The sequence below is a fragment of the Micropterus salmoides genome, unplaced genomic scaffold (genome assembly GCF_014851395.1).
Source record: "Micropterus salmoides isolate LMB-PRFRI ecotype aquatic unplaced genomic scaffold, ASM1485139v1 Ms_hic_scaffold_11, whole genome shotgun sequence".
NCBI classification, from domain to species: Eukaryota; Metazoa; Chordata; class Actinopteri; order Centrarchiformes; family Centrarchidae; genus Micropterus; species Micropterus salmoides.
In genome coordinates this window covers 14,106,382-14,128,006 of record NW_024040152.1, presented here as the reverse complement: position 1 = coordinate 14,128,006, position 21,625 = coordinate 14,106,382, and the positions used below count along the sequence as shown (strand labels likewise).

Genomic DNA, 21,625 nt, shown 5'->3' with positions numbered 1-21,625 from the left:
ACACACACTTGCACATATATGCAGATATAAATGCAGACTTTATTGTTTATTCTCTCTATCTGTCACCATTTCCCCTCCAGTTACCCAGCTCTCATCTCCATGGCCAGCCAGATTGCGTCAGGAATGAAGTTCCTCTCCTCCCTCAACTTCGTGCACCGGGATCTGGCAACACGTAATTGTCTGGTTGGGGGTGAGAAGGGTGAGAGCGGAGAGGATCGGGGTGGTGAGCGTCACATTAAGATAGCTGATTTTGGCATGAGCAGGAACTTGTACGCTGGAGACTACTACAGGATCCAGGGCAGAGCTGTGCTGCCGATACGCTGGATGGCCTGGGAGTGTATACTCATGGTGAGAGGACAGGAATGAGTGTGCATCTCACGATGTGCGATGGTTGCAATACTATGTGTTATAATGTTTTATACTGACCATGAATTTGGGGGGGGGTTTCTTGAAAAAAATTTAACACGAAATTTGTATACAAAAAAAAAGAGTTTTACTACTTTAGAGGGAATCTGTTGCATAATTAACAGTTATCTCCCCATTTTTCTTTTCACTTTGTGTGTTACTCAAAGATTTTCAGATTTTTACTCCCAACAACAGGAACTTGTTCACTGTAAACGATGGAAGTCGGTCTTCATGTGGCAGAAAATAAACCTTTGGCTTCACAGACAAGAAATTAGGAGATGTGTTTATCCCCTTCTGTTCCTTTAAAGAAATCTCAATCAATTAAAATGTAATTTATATTATATTTTTATTATATTAAATGTGTCATTCTCTTACCAACAATTTGCCATCCAATAATGATGATGGCGACAGATGGCGAATTTTAATACTGATGGAGATTACGATGTTGAAGATGACAGCGTTGATCTGCATGGTTGTGTGTTCCCAGGGTAAGTTCACCACGGCCAGCGATGTGTGGGCATTCGGGGTCACTCTGTGGGAGATGCTGAGCATTTGTCAGGAGCAGCCGTACTTCAACCTCACTGATGAACAAGTCATCGACAATGCTGGGGAGTTCTTCAGAGACCAGGGCAGACAGGTACAACACACACACACACACACTGGTTTAGGGATATAAAGTAGCCTGTTTTCTCATTTGAAATATTTTTGAACCGTTTATGCCCAAAATTAATCTATGTATGTCAAAATTTACTAAAGCTCAAACTGATGATGGACAGAAAACAGGCACATGAATGTTCTGCTCTGTTGAAGATCTGAACGGGTCTTTCAGGATCACCTCTCAGTCACTCATTAAAATAAACACATCAACCACAGCACAAAATCTCAACTGACTGTATGGAGGTTCATGATATCAGAAGCCCTCTAGTGGCTGGTCTTATTCATCTGTTTGAGCATTTAGTAGAGTAACACAATGTTGAAATCACAATTCTTCAAACCAACTAAAGACAGTTATTAATCTGCAAATCACCAAACTCAGCAATCAGTAATCCATATTAATTAAAAGCAGGAGACTGTGTTAGACCAAAAGGATGTGAAATTAGTCAGAATCAAATCTGATAAAATAAGTATAAGCAGGGCTTTATCGCACAAGAAAAACATCTCACCAATCAAATGGTGCCACCGCCATACACCTTTCTCCCTCTCTCTTGCAGGTATATCTGAGCAAACCGGCTGTGTGTCCTCAGGGTCTCTATGAGCTCATGTTGAGTTGCTGGAACAGAGACTGCAAGCTCCGCCCGTCCTTCGCCTACATCCACTCCTTCCTTACTGAGGACGCTATGAACATGGTGTAGAGAGAGAATCAGAGAAAGGCAACGAGGAGAAAGGCAACGCTAAAAAGGAGAAACGTCCCGTACGTTTATGCATCCTTGCTACAGCGGGATGATGGTGGTGGAGGTGCTGCACGGCGGAGGCAGATGAGGAGGAAGAGTGGGTTGATTGCTTTTATATACTTTTTGGGTGGATGGGGCTGAGACACCGCTGGTTCGGTTCATTTCCACATCAGACCCCAACCCCAAAGGCAAAACTAACCCCAGCTTTAGATTATCTAACAGTCCGAGCTACATTTCAGAGTGGGTTGGTGGTGGGTGCAGTCTGCTTAGGAACTTTCTGTCTTCTTAGATACTCAACATGCAAGGAGGGTTTGTGTGTGACTGGTAATTAATTACAAAAGAAGCTGCAGAGGCTACATTGACAGAATATACTCCAAACTATGACCATAGCAAGCTAGGAAATGAACAGTTATTAAGCTTCATGACTTTTGTTAATCAACATCTCAGATGCTGCATGTAGTCTAACAGGTGACGGTGCACATGACACACAAACCTCTCTCAGCCTCTTTCATGTCTGAACAATAGGTGTTCTACCTATTGTTCAGACATGAAAGTGCACAACAGCAATTGTCCTAGATTTTACAGTATGTGTAGCCTACTGGACACATTTTAAGTCCAAGCTTCAGCCCCATTTGCCCATCTGAGAAACAAAAAAATGATAATCCACAAAAAGTCTTTGAAAATATTTTAGGCTTCAGACATGGCTGATGGTGATAAGCAGAACTCATTATGTTTGGTAACCCTTCATCAATCCTCTGTCTCAACCCCACAACCTTACATAGTGACCCGAAGTTATTGTGGACTCATGTGAAATGATGTGGACCAGACAACAGCAGCCCCCCTTTCTGCAATGTGCCCCCCCCCCCCATTGCAGTCAAGAAATCCAACCAGTTTTTCTTAGCCACAGAGAAAAGAACTGTTTCCCAGAAGATGAAATTCTGCGGCTGCCGATGAGATGTGACCCACAAACTGGAATGACTTTTTCTAAGCAGAGAGACAATACTGCCAGCCGGAGCAGTGGACAGGACATCTTCAGATGCACCTGTTCTGGTGTTATGGCAATCTTTGTATATGGTGGTGACCCAGATACAAAAGATAAATGTAAAATTCCACAACCAGCTGCACTTTAAATCCTACCTGCCATGCATATCCCTGGCCATGATGAAACTCTTCTCTGTGAGGGGCCTGATATGATTCCTGTCGATGTGGATTCTAATTGTATTTTACTTGCAGTGAATTTAGTAATATTTGCCAAGGGAGATCAAAATTCAGGACGGTCTGTCTGCCTTTTTCAAATCCTCTCCCAGAAGGTGTTGCCAAACCATTAAAGATGTAAAATATTATTTAAATAATGGAGTGGCACCATCAGTTCATCTCATTTTAAATGTATGACGACCCTTTGTTCTGAAACTAACAGTGTGTTGAGACATGTTCACTCGATCGCTCAGTCTTTGCTCATCCAAATACATACACACAGTTATGGTATGGTAAGTGGGAATGCTGGGATTTTAGCATGAATGTCAGCATCGCCCTCTGCATTATCCTGTGTTAGTACATTAAGCTGACTGGTAGAATCATCTATCTTACTGATTATATAGCACTGTAAATCAGTCCTAAAATGATCAAGATTATTAAGTAATACATGTTTACTGATTGTGAATGGTTGTGCCATTTGAGTCATTTTTGATACACTGTAGTTCAACTAAATCCATATTTTTATATATACTATATGTACTTAAGACACTCCTTTGTGTCTGCTTTTGTCCATTTGTATCTGAAGTTGAGCATATTAGTATGTACATATGTTAAGGACAGAATTGTAATTTCCTTTAATAATGGAAAACTCTGTTACATTCGGGGTCTTCTGTATCTCTGTAGAACGCTTGCTATCTTGATGCCATTGTAATTCATTGTTGTCTATTTTTGTAGATGTTTTAATAAAGTTAACCTTTTCAAATAAATTAAAACGTGCCCTAGGGCTGTAACTAACTCTCTCTCTCTCTTCCTCATGACCCCCCCGGAACTGTGGATTTATAGCGAATTTAAAAAAAGTTTTCTCCCACTGTTTATTATTTAAGTATGCCTACTAAATACAGAGCGTTACATCGCGATGCAGAGCTGCAGTGAAAACGCAGAAAAAACATATGCATGCTGTGTTTCTCTCAGGTACAGTGACTGGGTAAGGAGAGCGAGACTGATTTAAAAGCCGTCACTTTCAGTGTTATTAAGTGAAACCCCGTAGCTCTGTGTTCGGGCATGTTCAAAGGTGTAACAGGGACACTGGGCTGCTTGTCATCATAGAAACAGATCAAAAGATCGTGATGTTTATTGCAGCTTCAGTGATATCGACTGCCTTCCCTTCGACACACAGCCCCGCTGTTCGCCGGAGCAGATGTCTCGTGAGTGTTGATAGGCTATTTTTCGCGACATTAAGCGACTCCAGCCTGTTATATGTTAACATATAAATAAAATACAGGAATTTCACTCACCAAGTAGAACACGGATTTTTTTTTTAGTAAGGTCAAATACTAGACTGAATAACATACAAAAGAAGCAGAGACTGATCTGGCTTTCATCTACAGCCGTCGACGGCCAATGGCTAATGATCACGTGAGGATATATTACCTGACAGAAACGTAATAGGCTTGAGTAAAGTCTACTGTATGTCTGTTTAAAGCAAGCACACAGAAGCAGCAGGCTGGTTAGTCAGTTGGTTAGTTAGTGAGGGTCCTTCTTTACTCTCACCATAGTCATGGCCAAAAATATGGGCACCCCTGCACGTCTCTCACATAATGCACAACCCAGAAAATTGTTTTGCACCTTTTAAAAATCTCCAAAAATAATTGTATTTCAAGCATGTGATGCTTCTTTAATTTGTAATTTAACTCACCTGTAGCAATTCACAGGTGCTGGCAATGTAGAAATAAATCTTACAACCATTCAAATTTTGGAAAAGCACACACAATCTCAAGTTTACAGCCCATGGCACTGTAGGTAATTTCCATGGATGTGGACGAAAGACAAAAATTGATGAACGATTGCAACGGATTGTAAAATAATCAACTTCCATACAAATTCAGGCTGATCTGCAGACACAGGGTACAACAGTGTCAGCTCGCACTATCTGCTACCATCTGAATTTAAAGGGATGTTATGGTAGGAGACCCAGGAGGACCCTGCTGCTGACACAGAAACAAAACTTACCTGAGGAAGCCTAAATCCTTCTGGGAGAATGTCCTGTGGACAGGTGAGACTGAAATAGAGCTTTTTGGAAAAACACATCATTCTTCTGTTTTCAGAAAATAAAATGAGGCCTTCAAAGAAAAGAACCCGTTCCCCAAAACATGGTGGTGGCTCATTGATCTTTTGGGGTTGCTTTGCTTCAGGTCCCGGATGTCTTGACTGTGTGCATGACATTATGAAATCTGGAGACTTCCAAATAATTCTAGGACGCAGCGTAGGGCCCAGTGTGAGAAAGCTGGGTCTCCATCAGAGGTCATGGGTCTTACAGCAAGACAATGGCCCAAAGCATAATTTTTAAAAACACACTTTATCTCTATATAAAGGATGAGTGCACAAAGATAGTCAATACTAGAACTACAGTGACAGTAACAATACAGCCACACAGAAAACTAAGAGGTGATGCTGTGATAAAGAGCGCAACACCATTTAATCAAGTGAAAGGCACAAAAACACGTTTAGATAAACTACAGCCGCAGACATTTTCTACATTAAAAAGTTTTTAAAAATGAGGCTGATTGCGGTCAGATAAAAAAATTAAAAACAATGACAGGAATTCCTACTTGCACCATCAACAGCTAAATTGGACTGAGGCTTTTTGTCTCCTCCTGGCAAAAAAAAGTAGCTTCATGAATAACTGTATACCTTGCAGCTGCTTCTGCTGTCACCCACCGCAGTATGCACAACAACTCAGATCATGTTCATGAAAGGAAACCACATAAAGGAGGAAGAACAATTCTGTTTAGATGGAGGAGGAACCAACAAAACACATGCAGGCACACAAACAATCACACAGGACTACAGTGTGCAGTCATTACAGTGGCTATAGGCACAAGCAGGAGATGTGGAGCTCTGAGTCTGATCATTAGTGACACCTCTCCTGATTTCTTCTACTCTTCTTCTCTTCTTAATGCACACGCATGGTCTTTCCTGTAGCCTGCGAAGTCAATGAGAGAACCATTCAATTATTATTACCTGCACCAGTAGTTCAGTCTCATACATGATCTGTCACACACATACTCCAGCGTACCTGGGAGATGTCGATTCCAGTGAGTTTCTCCACAGTCATGGGCAGCCTGGTCATGATATCGAGCACCTCTCCAGCAAGTTTGGCTGCTCCCACCTCTGAGCCGCCACTGGACACCATGGTGACCTTCTGGACTTCCGACAGTGGCTTGCTGATCTCCTCTGCCATCTGCAGGACAAGACAGAATCGAGGAATAAATACAGTGAAGGGGAAATTTCAAAGCAGAAGCAAAACAACACTTAAGGAAATTTAAATCAACTCAACATAAAGGGCGTGATTGAATTTAGGAAAAAATGTGAATAAATTGACAAAGATGGGATTTATATGGAAACATGAACATTTTCTTGAACAGAACTGAGAGTCACACAACTTCACTGCAACAAGGAAAAGGAATTTCAAAATATTTAAAAGGCTTTCAGGTTGCTTAATATTAAAAAAATAAAACTCAGAACAAACTAACTTTAACACAACTAATACGAAATGTCCACTATGAAAAGGCAATTCTGTGATGCCAACAGCAAGTCCACTGAGAAATGAAAAACCAGAGGTGGCAAACTTTTGTTAAAGCAAAGCAGTACAAAGTGAAATAGTGATCCAAGGTTTGCAATAATCACAGTATTTCATTGTACAGCTCTAACATTTATCTTCATCTGTTCATTCATCCATTAGAGTCAGACTGACCAGGGGCAGTTTCTCCAGCAGCATGTCCACCATGGCTCCCTCTTTGTACTGCTTGAAGGCCTCTGCTTTCTTGGCCATCTGCTGCGCCTCGGCACGACCCTTAGCCTCCAGGGCAAAAGCCTCTGCCTCGCCCTTCATCTACATGGACACGTACATAAATTAAGATTACAATAGAAGTGTACGGGAGTAAATTTCCTGACAGAAATAATGTTTGGTAAATGTAATATTCTCAATTGGCAGACAGGGAAAAGTGGAAATCTGGATGGAGAATCTTAGAAAAGTACTCACTCTGATGGACTCGGCCTCGGCCTCAGCCTCCATGATAAGCTGCAGGCTGCCAGGAGTGACAAGAAATTGCAGATTGTTTTACTTTCTCAAGTGATTTGTGTCCTTGATACTGTTAAGGTGTTAGATGCACATCTCTTAAAAGTATGCTGTAATGCTCACCGATATGCCTCCGCCAGCCTCTCCAGCCTGTATTTCTCCGCCTCTGCAGGCTTCTTAACTTTTGCCTCCAGTTCCTTCTCCTTGCGGGTGATCTCCTGCTCCTGCAGTGTGATCTGCTGTGTCCGCTCCACCACCTGAACCTGCATCTTCTCCTCCTCAATGCGCTGCTTGGTCTTGGCCACCTGACAAGGGAAGCGAGGAAAACAGAAATAACAAGGCATCAGCCTTCTATCACCAAATGGAAATCAGATATTATCTACAACCTGGATTGGTCGTGTTGGTACAAACTCGACCCGCCAGCCTAATAAAATGTGTGGACGAGGTGTATACAAGCTGAACAGACTGACCAGGACAGACTAAATTTCCACAAACACAAAGTTCACATTACACAAAACACAGCAAACGTGAAGACTGTACCTGAAGTTGATAGGCCATTTCTGACTCCGCCTTCTTGGTGTTGACCTCAACATCATAGGCTGCCTTTTTCAGCTCATAGTCTCTCTGGGATTTTGCCATCTCAATCTCATTCTTGTACTGAGCTGAAACTTTCTCCTGCATCGCGTGGGCCTCCTGTATGTAGAATGTAGCAGGACAGGGAAAACAAGAATGTTTGGTATTTCTTTTCTACTGATGGCTTATTCTCATTTTCAGATTATCCATATGAGTAAATAGGCAAAAACAAAATAGCTCATTTTACCTTCATGACAGCATCTCGTTTGTATTGAGCCTCTCCGATCCTGGCATCCCTCTGCACCTGGGCTGTTCTTGCTTTACCCAGGGAGTGAAGGTAGTCCTGCGAGAGAGCGACATAGAGAGAGAGCAAGGGAGGGAGTGCATTAGGCAAACAAAACCAAGAGATGGTGTGGTTACTACTGAAGCACTTAGACCTAATTCATCACTAAGTAGTGTAGTATAAAGCGGTTCAGTCACAGACAGTGAGTAAATGTGTGTTACTATGGCAAAAAGGATTTCGAGTGAGACTAAAAGCTTTTATACAAAAAAAGATAAAGGCTCATAGTGACACTTCAGATTCCTGCTGCTCCAGTAATTAGTGTTTGGTGTGGTGTTTTAAGCATCAGATTTATGTCACTAGCACTGGCTGAAAATGAACCCAAACACACATAAAGTACCTGATCATCATAAACATCTTTGAGCGTATAGCTGACGATGCCAATTCCCATGTTGACCAGGTCAGAGGAGGCCACCTTAAAGACCTGCTCGGATAATTTCATTCGGTCCTGGTAGATCTCCTGTACGCAGAGGAGAGATATATACATCATAGTTATTACATACTGTTTATGGGGAAGAAAATGTCAAGCAGATCCATTTAACGAAGTCAGTACACCGACCTCCACAGTCAAATGAGCAATAATGGTTCTCTGATGTCCCTCCAGTGTTTCTAGTGCAATATTGGAAATCTCAGCCTCAGACTTGCCCATAAACATTTGGCAGGCGGTGGCCAACATCTCCTTGTTCTGGCCCTGGATCTTCACCTGGAAAAAGACAGAAAAAGTGAAAGAAAATGACATTCAAGCGGCAACTTCCTTGCCCTTATTTGCTTACAGTAAATGACCTTCAAACTGATCTGATCTGAATATGAATGCTGTGGGTTTATATATATAGTATTGATGAGTGTTTTGCTCTGGCAAAAATATTTTGCTAGTGTTTATGTATTTCTTTTTAAATAATCACACATTATTTACTTGTACCCATCCCTTCAACCCATAAATCTTTCATGCATCTCTCAGTCTGTCTGTGCAACAACCTGTTTCTGTAGGCAGGCGTTGCTTTTAAATAGCCGCTGACCCCATTCCTTCCCTTTTGGTGTCTATACAAAAATTTTAATCTATTTTAATAACTGTTTGTGACAACATGCACAGCTTTTTGACTTCCTGTATTAAAAAACTTACGGTATTTGAGTCGTCCAATTATCAAAACATACCTGTGCAACGCCAGTGACAGAGACAGGAACACCAAGACAGGTGTAGACTTTGTCACTCTTCACATTTAGAGTCAGGATGTTGAGCGTAATTCTGAGAAGAAAATGGAATAATGTAAAAGGAAAAGTGGAATGGACTAGATATAATATAACAAAGAGCAAGAATGGAAAGGTATAGCAAAAGAGAGACAGACTTAGTGGCTCAGTAATGGATACAGAACTCAAAAGATATCAGGAACACATGTCTCTTTTATCAGCATGTATTTCCCGTGTTGGTTAAACAATACATAAATCAGGTAGATATGTTGTAACAAAAACTAGAGACTGAAAATGGGATCACCTCTGGATCTTCTGAATACACGGGAGGACAAACACACTTCCCCCAGCAATCATTAGAGGAGGAGTACGGTCATAGCCTAGGAGGAAAGAGATGAGAGGAGAACACATAACATAAACATTACACTATCATTCAGTTACATATGGCTAGGCACTCATAGAGTTACTGGCTAGAGGACATTGTTCAAAATGCAGGCCTGCATACAGGGTCGCTGGGGGGCTGGAGCCAATCCCAGGTTGCCAGTCCATCGCAGGGCCACACAGAGACGAACAACCACTCACGCTCACGCCTAAGGACAATTTAGGGTAACCAAACAACCTAGCCTGCATGTTTTTGGATGGTGGGAGGAAGCCGGAACAACCGGAGAGAACCCACGCAGACACGGGGAGAACATGCAAACTCCACACAGAAAGGCCGGGGTTTGAACCCCTGCACAAGATTGTCTTCGACCTCCACAGTCAAATGGGCAATAATGGTTGCCCATAATAATGATTGTCTCTTTTTAATACATGAATATTTTGACACAATACGTAGTACAGTGACCTCCGGAGGTTTGTAACAATATTACAGCATCGTGGAGGCTGGAGTGTTTTATAATTGTACAGGAAACGTTTTTTACATATCCAGTGCTATTGAGAGAAGTCAAGCAATTATCTTACCAGACACCACCATGGCTTCATTGGGTCCACATGTGTAAAACATCTTGATTCCTGAATTTAGACAAAAAATGAATGCAAGACCTTGTCAAAGGTTGGACATTACTATAGTTAGATAAGAAATAGACAACATTGTGTTTTCTTGGATATCACTGGGTTGTACAGGAATTGGTAATTATTGGATATATGAAACTAGAAAGCTGGATACCAAAGTAACATTTCAAAGTTTATTTCTCTTTTATAGTGAACATGTATGACTGTCCAGTGTATCCATAAACATAATCAAGCAGACTAATACACAGTCCATTGTTTAACCCCATTATAATATCAATTAAAAACATGACAGTATAAAACTAAAACTAAATTGTCTGTGGTTTGGGTGAACCATAAACTAAGACATAAAATTCACACATTTGGTCATATTTAAGCACCATGATCTCAAGAGTTTGTTATTGGATCGATGGATTGTTTGTATGACAGTGATATGAAAATCACAGGCTACAACTGACACATGTCTATGTCAATCATTCAAGCAAAACCCTTAATTAAGCTTTTCTATTTTCACAGTGAACCAGAATGCTCCTCCCCATCCTGACAACCCCCAACACAGGGCAGGAAGTTAACGTTACAACCTGTTATAACTTTTATACAGTCTATGGTTACAACTTGTAAATGTTTACTTGGACTTACAAACACCTAATGAACAATGCCTTTTCAAAAATTAGTTATAGCAACATAAACACATCAGATCAGAGCTCCAAGAATAACAGTATAACAGTATATTAAATGTAAAACCAAATAAATGTCAGCAACGATAGCTAGCTCGCATGCTAACGTTAGTTATCTGATAAAAGGCAGCGGAATCGGATCTGGGTTGATAATGTCACTATGTCTGAGGAAAACACTCCAGTATTTATACTAGGCTACAACTATTACTAACAGCAACTAACATCACAACTACAAGATGTAATGAACCAATCATTCCTTTCAATTTACCGATATCCATCAACAGAAAGAGCAATCCTGTTCAGAGTAAATGAAGGCTTGTTTTCTGTTACTACAGTCAGGCAGTAAGCCCTTTCCCGCCAACGGGTTTGAGGTGCACTGACCACGCCCATCCTCACTACAGTAATGGCGTCTGTCACCATCTGGTGGTCAATAGTTACAACTGCACCTCCACTGTTTTCATTACATTACATTACAGTAATTCATTTTAGCTGACGCTTTTATCCAAAGGGACTTACAGTTGCTCTACATGTCAGAGGTCGCACGCCTCTGGAGCAACTGGGGGTTAAGTGTCTTGCTCAGGGACACATTGGTAGATGGGTCACAGTGGGGAATTGAACCCCGGTCGGTCTGCCTGCCTGCCTGCCTGCCTGTCTGTCTGTCTATCTGCCTCTTATTAGGTACACCTGTACATGTATATGATGCCTACAATGTTTTTTTTGTTTTTTAGACACTATCACAGAGGTGTTACCCTTAATTTGGTTACATATTTTTGTACTGAGGTCAGATCATAGTTAGTGAGGTGTTACTACTCTTACGTATGTAAATCGGAAGTATTAAAAAATAAAATACAAACACCTCTCATACAACATAATGTAGTCCAGTAAAACTCCACCTGTAACTATGACCTCAGTAATAACCATATCATTAAATTATTACATTTCCAACAATGTCAACAAAAACTGAATGGAATAAACTTCGCAAAGGTAGAGTTTATGGTAGTGCTGTTTTATTGTATTGCATTAGATTGTACAGGTGCACATAATAAAGTGGCCACTAAGTGTATTTATTGTTGAGGGTGATAGATAGATAGATAGATAGATAGATATAGATAGATAGATAGATAGATAGATAGATAGATAGATAGATAGATAGATAGATAGATAGATAGATAGATAGATAGATAGATAGATAGATAGAAAGAAACAGTGCTCCTCTACATGATTCATTGTACTAGAATAATGTCTAAAGTAGATGCACATCAACATGTGTAATGTATTTGGATATGACAGTAATAATGTGCACAATTACAGTTAGAACTAGTGGTAAAAATATTCTGATAGTTGTACATCAGTCATTAATGTCCTCACTGTGGAAAATGCAAAGGTATAAAAAGCAACACCGAATTAAACATTATTTTTACATCTATTAGTAAAATAAATTCAGTTGAGTAAAATATATTTAGTTGGAGTCATTAAAACAAAATATCAGGAAATTTTAAACCTGACTAGACTATTTCATATAAAAAATCTTCCAGCAGCAGAGTTTAGTTCAGACTCTGTAATCCACTGTTAAATCTCTAATCGGTTTCTTTTATTAACATGGATGGTTTTGGTTTTGTCTGGTGAGATCTGGGATCAGGGGCCTGGCTCACCCATCCTATCTGCTCTGACCAGATGTCAACCATCAAGCCCTGGCTGTTTGCCACAGATGTGGGGGTTCATGGTGCATCAACCACCGATCCCCCCATTGTAGTGAAGAAGTCCAAGCAGTTTTTGACCCATCTCTCAGCCACAGAGAGAAGAACTTTATCCCTGGTGCCACATTGACTTTTCAAATCTGAGGAATAGAAGACAAAAGTCTGTGGCTGTCGATAAGATGTGACCCACAAACGGCATCAGCTTTTTACAAGCTGTGCTTTATGCCATGCATATCCCAGGCCATGATAAAACTCTTCTCTGTCAATGTGGATTCTAATTGCATTTTACTTGCAGTGAATGAAGATATTTGCCAAGGGAGATCAAAATTCAGGACAGTCAGTCTGCCTTTTTCAAAATCCTCTCCCAGAAGGCATTGCCAAACTATTAAAGATGTAAAATATTATTTAAAATTTATTGGAAAAACACCATCAAGTCATCTCATTTTAAATGTATGATGACATTTTGTTCTGAAACAGTGTGTTGAGTCATGTTCACTTGATAGCTCGGTCTTCACTCATCCAAATGCAAACAGTATGGTATGGTAAGTGGGAAAGCTGGGATTTTCACGTGTCAACATCAACCTCTGAATTACCCAGTATGCATTTTGGCTGACCGTGGTATGATCTACTTCACTGACTAAATAGCACTGTAAATCAGTAATAAGATTATCAAGTATTATATGTTTACTCATTTTGAATGTGCGTGCCATGTGAGGCACTTTTGACACTGTAGTTCAACTAAACCCATATTTAAATTTTTATTAAAATAGTTTAATAAACTGATACATTTTCTGTCAATCAATTAATCTATTGTGCTCCACGCAGTCTTAAGTGAAACTTTGATGGCAAAAAACAAACAGCAACATGACTCAGTGATTAAACTATATTTTATTGTCTATAGAACATTTCACTGCAGATAACTCTTAGAATATGTAACATTCGTATACAACTTCCACATTAAGTAACAACTACTTATGTCACATGCGACGACAATTGTTTCAGAAAAGTAAAAGACTAGACTGAATAAAATACAAAAGAAGCAGAGACTGATTTGGCTTTCATCTACAGCCTTTGCGGCCAATGGCTTAGTATCAGTTGCATATGAGGACATATTACCTGACAGAAATGTAATAGGCTTGACTAAAGAAGTAAACTTGACTTGAATGTCGAGTTTTGACCAGGCACTTGGGGGTAAAAAATGCATATGGCTTGGCAGTTGGAAAATGTGTTGGTTAAGAGTCTGAAAAAAGAAATCAGAGATACTGTTTTTCAAAACCTTTTATAACTACGAGAGCCTTCAAGACTGACTGCTAAGACTCAGCATCACATTATCATGGAAAATACATAAAAAAAATAAAATCATACTATCTCTTGTATGTCAGTTTAAGGCAGACTCCAGGCAGCAAGTATATCGAAGCAGCAGGCTGGTTAGTCCGTCAGTTAGTTTGTGAGGGTCCTTCTTTACTCTCGCCATTTAAATGCCAGGACTCAAGAAGAAACTGCAATAAAAAGTCAGCATTGATTGTCCCACCACAACATACTTTCATTTGACAGGAATCCCCTTCAGCTTCTTTCCCAAAAAAACACTTCCAGCCCTTTCATTCTGAAACCACAACTTCCACTTGCTATACACCTGACATGATTTTGGGCCCAGTAATATAGTCTCTTACTACAAACAAACATGTGGTATAAACTAGCCTCATCCCAACTTTGTCTCTATATAAAGGATGAGTGCACAAATATAGTCAATACTAGAACTACAGTGACAGTAACAATACAGCCACACAGAAAACTAAGAGGTGATGCTGTGATAAAGAGCGCAACACCATTTAATCAAGTGAAAGGCACAAAAACACGTTTAGATAAACTACAGCCGCAGACATTTTCTACATTAAAAAGTTTAAAAAAACATGAACAGTTTATGAAAATGAGGCTGATTGCGGTCAGATAAAAAAATTAAAAACAATGACAGGAATTCCTACTTGCACCATCAACAGCTAAATTGGACTGAGGCTTTTTGTCTCCTCCTGGCAAAAAAAAGTAGCTTTATGAATAACTGTATACCTTGCAGCTGCTTCTGCTGTCACCCACCGCAGTATGCACAACAACTCAGATCATGTTCATGAAAGGAAACCACATAAAGGAGGAAGAACAATTCTGTTTAGATGGAGGAGGAACCAACAAAACACATGCAGGCACACAAACAATCACACAGGACTACAGTGTGCAGTCATTACAGTGGCTATAGGCACAAGCAGGAGATGTGGAGCTCTGAGTCTGATCATTAGTGACACCTCTCCTGATTTCTTCTACTCTTCTTCTCTTCTTAATGCACACGCATGGTCTTTCCTGTAGCCTGCGAAGTCAATGAGAGAACCATTCAATTATTATTACCTGCACCAGTAGTTCAGTCTCATACATGATCTGTCACACACATACTCCAGCGTACCTGGGAGATGTCGATTCCAGTGAGTTTCTCCACAGTCATGGGCAGCCTGGTCATGATATCGAGCACCTCTCCAGCAAGTTTGGCTGCTCCCACCTCTGAGCCGCCACTGGACACCATGGTGACCTTCTGGACTTCCGACAGTGGCTTGCTGATCTCCTCTGCCATCTGCAGGACAAGACAGAATCGAGGAATAAATACAGTGAAGGGGAAATTTCAAAGCAGAAGCAAAACAACACTTAAGGAAATTTAAATCAACTCAACATAAAGGGCGTGATTGAATTTAGGAAAAAATGTGAATAAATTGACAAAGATGGGATTTATATGGAAACATGAACATTTTCTTGAACAGAACTTAGAGTCACACAACTTCACTGCAACAAGGAAAAGGAATAAAACTCAGAACAAACTAACTTTAACACAACTAATAAGAAATGTCCACTATGAAAAGGCAATTCTGTGATGCCAACAGCAAGTCCACTGAGAAATGAAAAACCAGAGGTGGCAAACTTTTGTTAAAGCAAAGCAGTACAAAGTGAAATAGTGATCCAAGGTTTGCAATAATCACAGTATTTCATTGTACAGCTCTAACATTTATCTTCATCTGTTCATTCATCCATTAGAGTCAGACTGACCAGGGGCAGTTTCTCCAGCAGCATGTCCACCATGGCTCCCTCTTTGTACTGCTTGAAGGCCTCTGCTTTCTTGGCCATCTGCTGCGCCTCGGCACGACCCTTAGCCTCCAGGGCAAAAGCCTCTGCCTCGCCCTTCATCTACATGGACACGTACATAAATTAAGATTACAATAGAAGTGTACGGGAGTAAATTTCCTGACAGAAATAATGTTTGGTAAATGTAATATTCTCAATTGGCAGACAGGGAAAAGTGGAAATCTGGATGGAGAATCTTAGAAAAGTACTCACTCTGATGGACTCGGCCTCGGCCTCAGCCTCCATGATAAGCTGCAGGCTGCCAGGAGTGACAAGAAATTGCAGATTGTTTAACTGTCTCAAGTGATTTGTGTCCTTGATACTGTTAAGGTGTTAGATGCACATCTCTTAAAAGTATGCTGTAATGCTCACCGATATGCCTCCGCCAGCCTCTCCAGCCTGTATTTCTCCGCCTCTGCAGGCTTCTTAACTTTTGCCTCCAGTTCCTTCTCCTTGCGGGTGATCTCCTGCTCCTGCAGTGTGATCTGCTGTGTCCGCTCCACCACCTGAACCTGCATCTTCTCCTCCTCAATGCGCTGCTTGGTCTTGGCCACCTGACAAGGGAAGCGGAGGAAAACAGAAATAACAAGGCATCAGCCTTCTATCACCAAATGGAAATCAGATATTATCTACAACCTGGATTGGTCGTGTTGGTACAAACTCGACCCGCCAGCCTAATAAAATGTGTGGACGAGGTGTATACAAGCTGAACAGACTGACCAGGACAGACTAAATTTCCACAAACACAAAGTTCACATTACACAAAACACAGCAAACGTGAAGACTGTACCTGAAGTTGATAGGCCATTTCTGACTCCGCCTTCTTGGTGTTGACCTCAACATCATAGGCTGCCTTTTTCAGCTCATAGTCTCTCTGGGATTTTGCCATCTCAATCTCATTCTTGTACTGAGCTGAAACTTTCTCCTGCATTGCGTGGGCCTCCTGTATGTAGAATGTAGCAGGACAGAGAAAACAAGAATGTTTGGTATTTCTTTTCTACTGATGGCTTATTCTCATTTTCAGATTATCCATATGAGTAAATAGGCAAAAACAAAATAGCTCATTTTACCTTCATGACAGCATCTCGTTTGTATTGAGCCTCTCCGATCCTGGCATCCCTCTGCACCTGGGCTGTTCTTGCTTTACCCAGGGAGTGAAGGTAGTCCTGCGAGAGAGCGACATAGAGAGAGAGCAAGGGAGGGAGTGCATTAGGCAAACAAAACCAAGAGATGGTGTGGTTACTACTGAAGCACTTAGACCTAATTCATCACTAAACTATGAAGTGGTTGAGTCAGAGACAGTGAGTCAATATCAATCACCTAAGTGCATTACTGTAGCAAAAAGAAAATCGAATGAGACTAAAAGCTTTTATATAAAAAAAAAGATACAGGCTCACAGTGACACTTCAGATTCCTGTTAGTGTTTTTTAGTGTTTGCCGTCGTGTTTTAAGCATCAGATTTTTGTCACTAGCACTGGCTGAAAATGAACCTAAACAGACACTGGGCCCTATTTTAACAATCTAAGCGCACAGCATGAAACACATGTCGTTTTTAGGGCATGTCCAAATCCATTATTGCTAGGTGATTTTTTTTTATTGTTTGTTGTTTTGATGTATGAGTTTTTACTTTAATGATAAGCGAGGCTGCTGTCAGTGCATCCCGATAATAATAATAATCAGGGATGTTATGCTGCTGTACCTCGTGCATAAATGCGCACAGCGTCTTTCTTAATGGGAGACGATTCACCCTATTTCACCCATCTGCAACCCACCCACTCAGAACGTTCATTTTTATAACCAGACTCAATCAATCCACTAATATAGTTGCAATCTGCACATCACTAGAACCGACCTATGCAGGCGCATCTTACTGTCTGAATAATGCGCCCTTTAAATAGCAGTGATAAACTGCGCCATTGACTTTAGACCAGGTTTTCGTTGATCAATGACACAATCGCTTTCTGCTGCCTCAAGAAAGCCATGTGTCAACAATGTGCCTGACCAAACCTCATCTTAAGACCAACACTCCCATTGGCGCACAGATGAGCGCAAGTACTACTTACACAACATGGAGCATCACCGTGAAAATTACAACTTTGTCGGTTGGAAATAGGGCAATAAAACAATAACAATAATTATTGCAATATAATTTTTTCAATAACAATATAACAAATGTTCAATAAATGTTTGATTTTATTCACTTGAATCATACACAAATTAGGACTTAATTTTTTATTAAGATGGTTATTTTGTTGAGGAAAAAGGACTGAAAAAAGCTTTTACTTAGTTTTACTCATGCATATGTGTTGAAAAAGATTTTATCATAATTGTTTTGAATGTTCTACCTCAGATTTGTGAAGTGATCCACTGTTTGGCATGAAGTGTTGAGCATAAAGATGAGTTTAAACCACAGTTAACCATCAGGTTTCTTCAACATTCCCTCAGTAGCAAAAATCAGCCTTTAAACTCAAAAGAAATAAAGATCTGATACTTATCGCGATAATTATCAATATGGAAAGATATGAAACTTTTTATCGTGATAACATTTTTGGCCATATCGTCCAGCCTTAGTTGGAAACTAGAAATAACACTTTTGCTGCACTGTGTGCCACTTTGCGCCAGGTGTTAGAGAGGCCCCATAAAGTACCTGATCATCATGAACATCTTTGAGCGTATAGCTGACGACGCCAATCCCCATGTTGACCAGGTCAGAGGAGGCCACCTTAAAGACCTGCTCGGAGAACTTCATACGGTCCTGGTAGATCTCCTGTACGCAGAGAAGAGATATATACATCATAGTTATTACATACTGTTTATGAGAAGAAAATGTCAAGCAGATCCATTTAACGAAGTCAGTACACCGACCTCCACAGTCAAATGAGCAATAATGGCCCTCTGATGTCCCTCCAGAGTTTCTAGTGCAATATTGGAAATCTCAGCCTCCGACTTGCCCATAAACATTTGGCAGGCGGTGGCCAACATCTCCTTGTTCTGGCCCTGGATCTTCACCTGGAAAAAGACAGAAAAAGTGAAAGAAAATGACATTCAAGCGGCAACTTCCTTGCCCTTATTTTGCTTACAGTAAATGAATATTTAAGCTGAACTGAATATGAATGCTATAAGTTTAAATATATAGTTTTGATGAGTGTTTTGATCTGGAAAAATATATTGCTGGTGTTTCTGTATTTTGAAAATAATCACCCATTATCTACTTACCCATCCCTCAACCCATAAATCTTTCATTCATCTGTCAGTGCCTGTATGTGCAACAACCTGTTTCTGTAGGCAGGCGTTGCTTTTAAATAGCAGCTGACCCTCTTCCTTGCTTTTTGGTGTCCATACAAAATTTTTTAAATCAAGCTTTTTCACTCCATTTCATAAATACTTATGGTCTTTCAGTCATCCAATTCTCAAAGCATACCTGTGCAATGCCAGTTACAGAGACCGGGACACCTCGACGGGTGTAGACTTTGTCACTCTTCACATTTAGAGTCAGGGTGTTAAGTGTGATTCTGAGAAGAAAGGGTATAAAATATAAGGAATGGTGGAATTGATGAGACATAATATAACAAAGACCAAGAATGAAAAGGCAAAGCAAAAAGGAAGTAGAGGAAAATATATCAAGTATCAGCTACAAAGGGGACTCCTCCATGCTGCTAATGACAAGTTTCTTAGTAATGGATACAGAACTCAAAAGATATCAGGAACACATGTCTCTTATCAACATTATTTATTATCAACATGTATTTCCTGTGTTTGTTGACCAGTACATAAAATCAGGCAGCTATGTTGTACTTAGAATAGAAAACTAGAGAATGGGATCACCTCTGGATCTTTTGAATACACGGGAGGACAAACACTCTTCCTCCAGCAATCATTAGAGGAGGAGAACGGCCAAAGCCTAGGAGGAAAGAGAGGAGAGGAGAACACATAACATAAACATTACACTATCATTCAGTTACAAATAGCTAGGCACTCATAGAGTCACTAGCTCAAGCACATTGTTCAAATCCTGTTTATTCTCGACAGTTTGAGCCTACATACTACAGCAAGCTTGAAAATGTTTTGTTTACTCCAAAGTGTTGTTCAATACAAGTTATCACAAGACATGCGATGATGAAATCACTCACATGACACAAGTTTTCTGGTCTGCTGTGCACAAGATTGTTCTCCTTTTATTACAGGGTTAGACTGACACAAAACGTAGTACAGTGACCTCCTGAAAGTTTGTAATCATATTACAGCATCACGGAGTCTGGAGTGTTTGATTATCCAACAGGAAATGTCTTCTACATATCCAGAGCTTTTGAGAGAACTAATCAAGAGAAATCAAGCAATAATCTTACCAGACACCACCATGGCTTCATTGGGTCCACATGTGTAAAACATCTTGATTCCTGATTTCAGGCAAAAAATTTATGTAAGACCTTGTCAAAGGTTGGACATTGGTATAGATAAGAAATGGACAGCATCATGTTATCTTGGATATCACTGGGGTACATTAGGGTTGTAAAGGAATTGGTAAAATCGTAAAATATATTAGATATATGAACCTAGAAAGCTAGATCCTAAAGTATAACGTTTATTTCTGTTATGTACCACTGTCCAATGTATCCACAAACATTATCAAGCAGACAAATACACAGCCCAGGTTTTTAACCCCATACACATAAATTAAAACCATTCTTCTGTGTTTCATGTCAACCATAAAATAAGACATTCACACGTGTTCATATTTAAGTACCATGATCTCATCAGTTTGTTATTGGATCGATGGATTGTTTGTGTGTTAAGAGTAACGTTATGATGACAACTGACACATGTCTATGTCAATCATTCAAGCAAAACCCTTAATTATGCTTCTATATTTTCACAATGAACCAGAATGCTCCTCCCCATCCTGACAACCCCCAACACAGGGCAGTCAGGTCGGTATGACTACAACTCATTCCCCTTACGCAAAAACCTAACGAGCATTGCGTTGTCATATATTATTAATAGTCAGAGCAACATAAACACATCGAAGCTCCAAGAATAACGTCAGGCATACAGTATATTAAACGTAAAACCAAATAAATGTCCGCAAAGATAGCTAGCTCGCATGCTAACGTTAGTAATCTGATGAAAGGCAGCGGATTCGGATCTGGGTTGATAACGCGTGTAATGTCACTGCGGAAAACACTGTTTGTACAACAGCTATTACTTACAACTACACGATGTAACAAATCGACCTTGCCATTCCGTTTAACTTACCAATTTCCGGTCGATACAAAAAGCAATCCTTATTAGAGTAAATCGAGGTTGGTTGTCTGTTGCCACAGTCACGTAGTGAGCTGTTTCCCGTCAACCGGAATGACAAAAATGTCTGTTTGGTCCGGGTGCACTGACCACGCCCATCCTCACTACAATGATGACGTCTGTCTGCCACCATCTGGAGGTCAATAGTTACAACTGCACCTCCAATATTGTCCAAATCTATCTATCTATCTATCTATCTGCCTTTTATTAGGTACACTTGTACATGTATATGATGCCTACAATGTTTTTTTGACACTATCACAGAGGTGGTACCGGTAATTCGGTGACATATTTTTGTACTGAGGTCAGATCATAGTTAGTGAGGTGTTACTATTCTGCCCTCTTACGTATGTAAATTGGAAGTATTAAAAAAATAAAGTAAAAACACCTCATACAACATAATGTAACCCAGTAAAACTCCACCTGTAACTATGACCTCAGTAATAACCATATCATTATATATTTCACATTTCCAACAATGTCAACAAAAACTGAACGATCTATGATGTTTATAATGTTTTTGACACTATCATAGGCATCGCTATGACTATTTCACATAGCCTAAATAACATTTTTCTAGTAGCAGTTTAGTTCATACTCATACATAATCCAATGTTAAATCT

General features: G+C 40.1%; 2 protein-coding genes and 1 long non-coding RNA gene across 8 annotated transcripts in view; 1 reads left to right on the top strand and 2 right to left on the bottom strand.

Annotated features, from left to right (window-relative positions):
• The window catches only part of ddr1 (discoidin domain receptor tyrosine kinase 1), a 38,657-nt gene extending 34,885 nt beyond the window's left edge, over nucleotides 1-3,772 (top strand). For all 4 annotated transcript variants that reach the window (XM_038711082.1, XM_038711080.1, XM_038711078.1 and 1 more), the window contains 3 exons: nucleotides 81-348; nucleotides 893-1,042; nucleotides 1,617-3,772. In XM_038711082.1, the coding sequence (XP_038567010.1) occupies nucleotides 81-348; nucleotides 893-1,042; nucleotides 1,617-1,757 (559 nt within the window). In that variant the 3' untranslated portion in view covers nucleotides 1,758-3,772. The remainder of the gene's footprint in view (nucleotides 1-80; nucleotides 349-892; nucleotides 1,043-1,616) is intronic.
• On the bottom strand, nucleotides 9-1,701 carry LOC119897403. Its single transcript, XR_005443404.1, has 3 exons — nucleotides 1,569-1,701; nucleotides 781-1,020; nucleotides 9-180 (listed from the first exon to the last, which is right to left on the bottom strand). It is a non-coding gene; the product is annotated as an uncharacterized LOC119897403 (long non-coding RNA).
• A 1,555-nt stretch (nucleotides 3,773-5,327) lies between the features above and the next one.
• flot1b (flotillin 1b) lies at nucleotides 5,328-21,161 on the bottom strand. Of its 3 annotated transcripts, none has more exons than XM_038711076.1 (13): nucleotides 20,958-21,161; nucleotides 10,127-10,177; nucleotides 9,471-9,546; nucleotides 9,134-9,224; nucleotides 8,541-8,684; nucleotides 8,322-8,441; nucleotides 7,889-7,984; nucleotides 7,609-7,761; nucleotides 7,192-7,373; nucleotides 7,033-7,078; nucleotides 6,745-6,882; nucleotides 6,067-6,231; nucleotides 5,328-5,973 (listed from the first exon to the last, which is right to left on the bottom strand). In XM_038711076.1, the coding sequence occupies exons 1-13, from the start codon at nucleotides 21,133-21,135 to the stop codon at nucleotides 5,944-5,946; spliced, it is 1,470 nt and encodes a 489-aa protein (XP_038567004.1). In that variant the 5' UTR covers nucleotides 21,136-21,161; the 3' UTR covers nucleotides 5,328-5,943. The 3 variants fall into 3 exon arrangements, with proteins under 3 accessions (XP_038567004.1, XP_038567005.1, XP_038567003.1); XM_038711077.1 differs by lacking the exon at nucleotides 20,958-21,161 and adding an exon at nucleotides 11,120-11,144; XM_038711075.1 differs by lacking the exons at nucleotides 5,328-5,973; nucleotides 6,067-6,231; nucleotides 6,745-6,882; ... (7 more) ...; nucleotides 9,471-9,546; nucleotides 10,127-10,177 and adding exons at nucleotides 13,418-14,904; nucleotides 14,998-15,162; nucleotides 15,630-15,767; ... (7 more) ...; nucleotides 19,530-19,605; nucleotides 20,051-20,101.
• Nucleotides 21,162-21,625: the final 464 nt, after the last annotated feature.

Excerpts from the sequence above, each read along its gene's own strand:
- flot1b (XM_038711076.1), bottom strand. The coding sequence starts at position 21,135 with ATGGTGGCAGACAGACGTCATCATTGTAGTGAGGATGGGCGTGGTCAG. Across the intron at positions 9,547-10,126 it reads TGAAGCCATGGTGGTGTCTG|GCTATGACCGTACTCCTCCT; the intron begins GTAAGATAATTG and ends CTTTCCTCCTAG. Across the intron at positions 8,442-8,540 it reads TTGCTCATTTGACTGTGGAG|GAGATCTACCAGGACCGAAT; the intron begins GTCGGTGTACTG and ends CTCTGCGTACAG.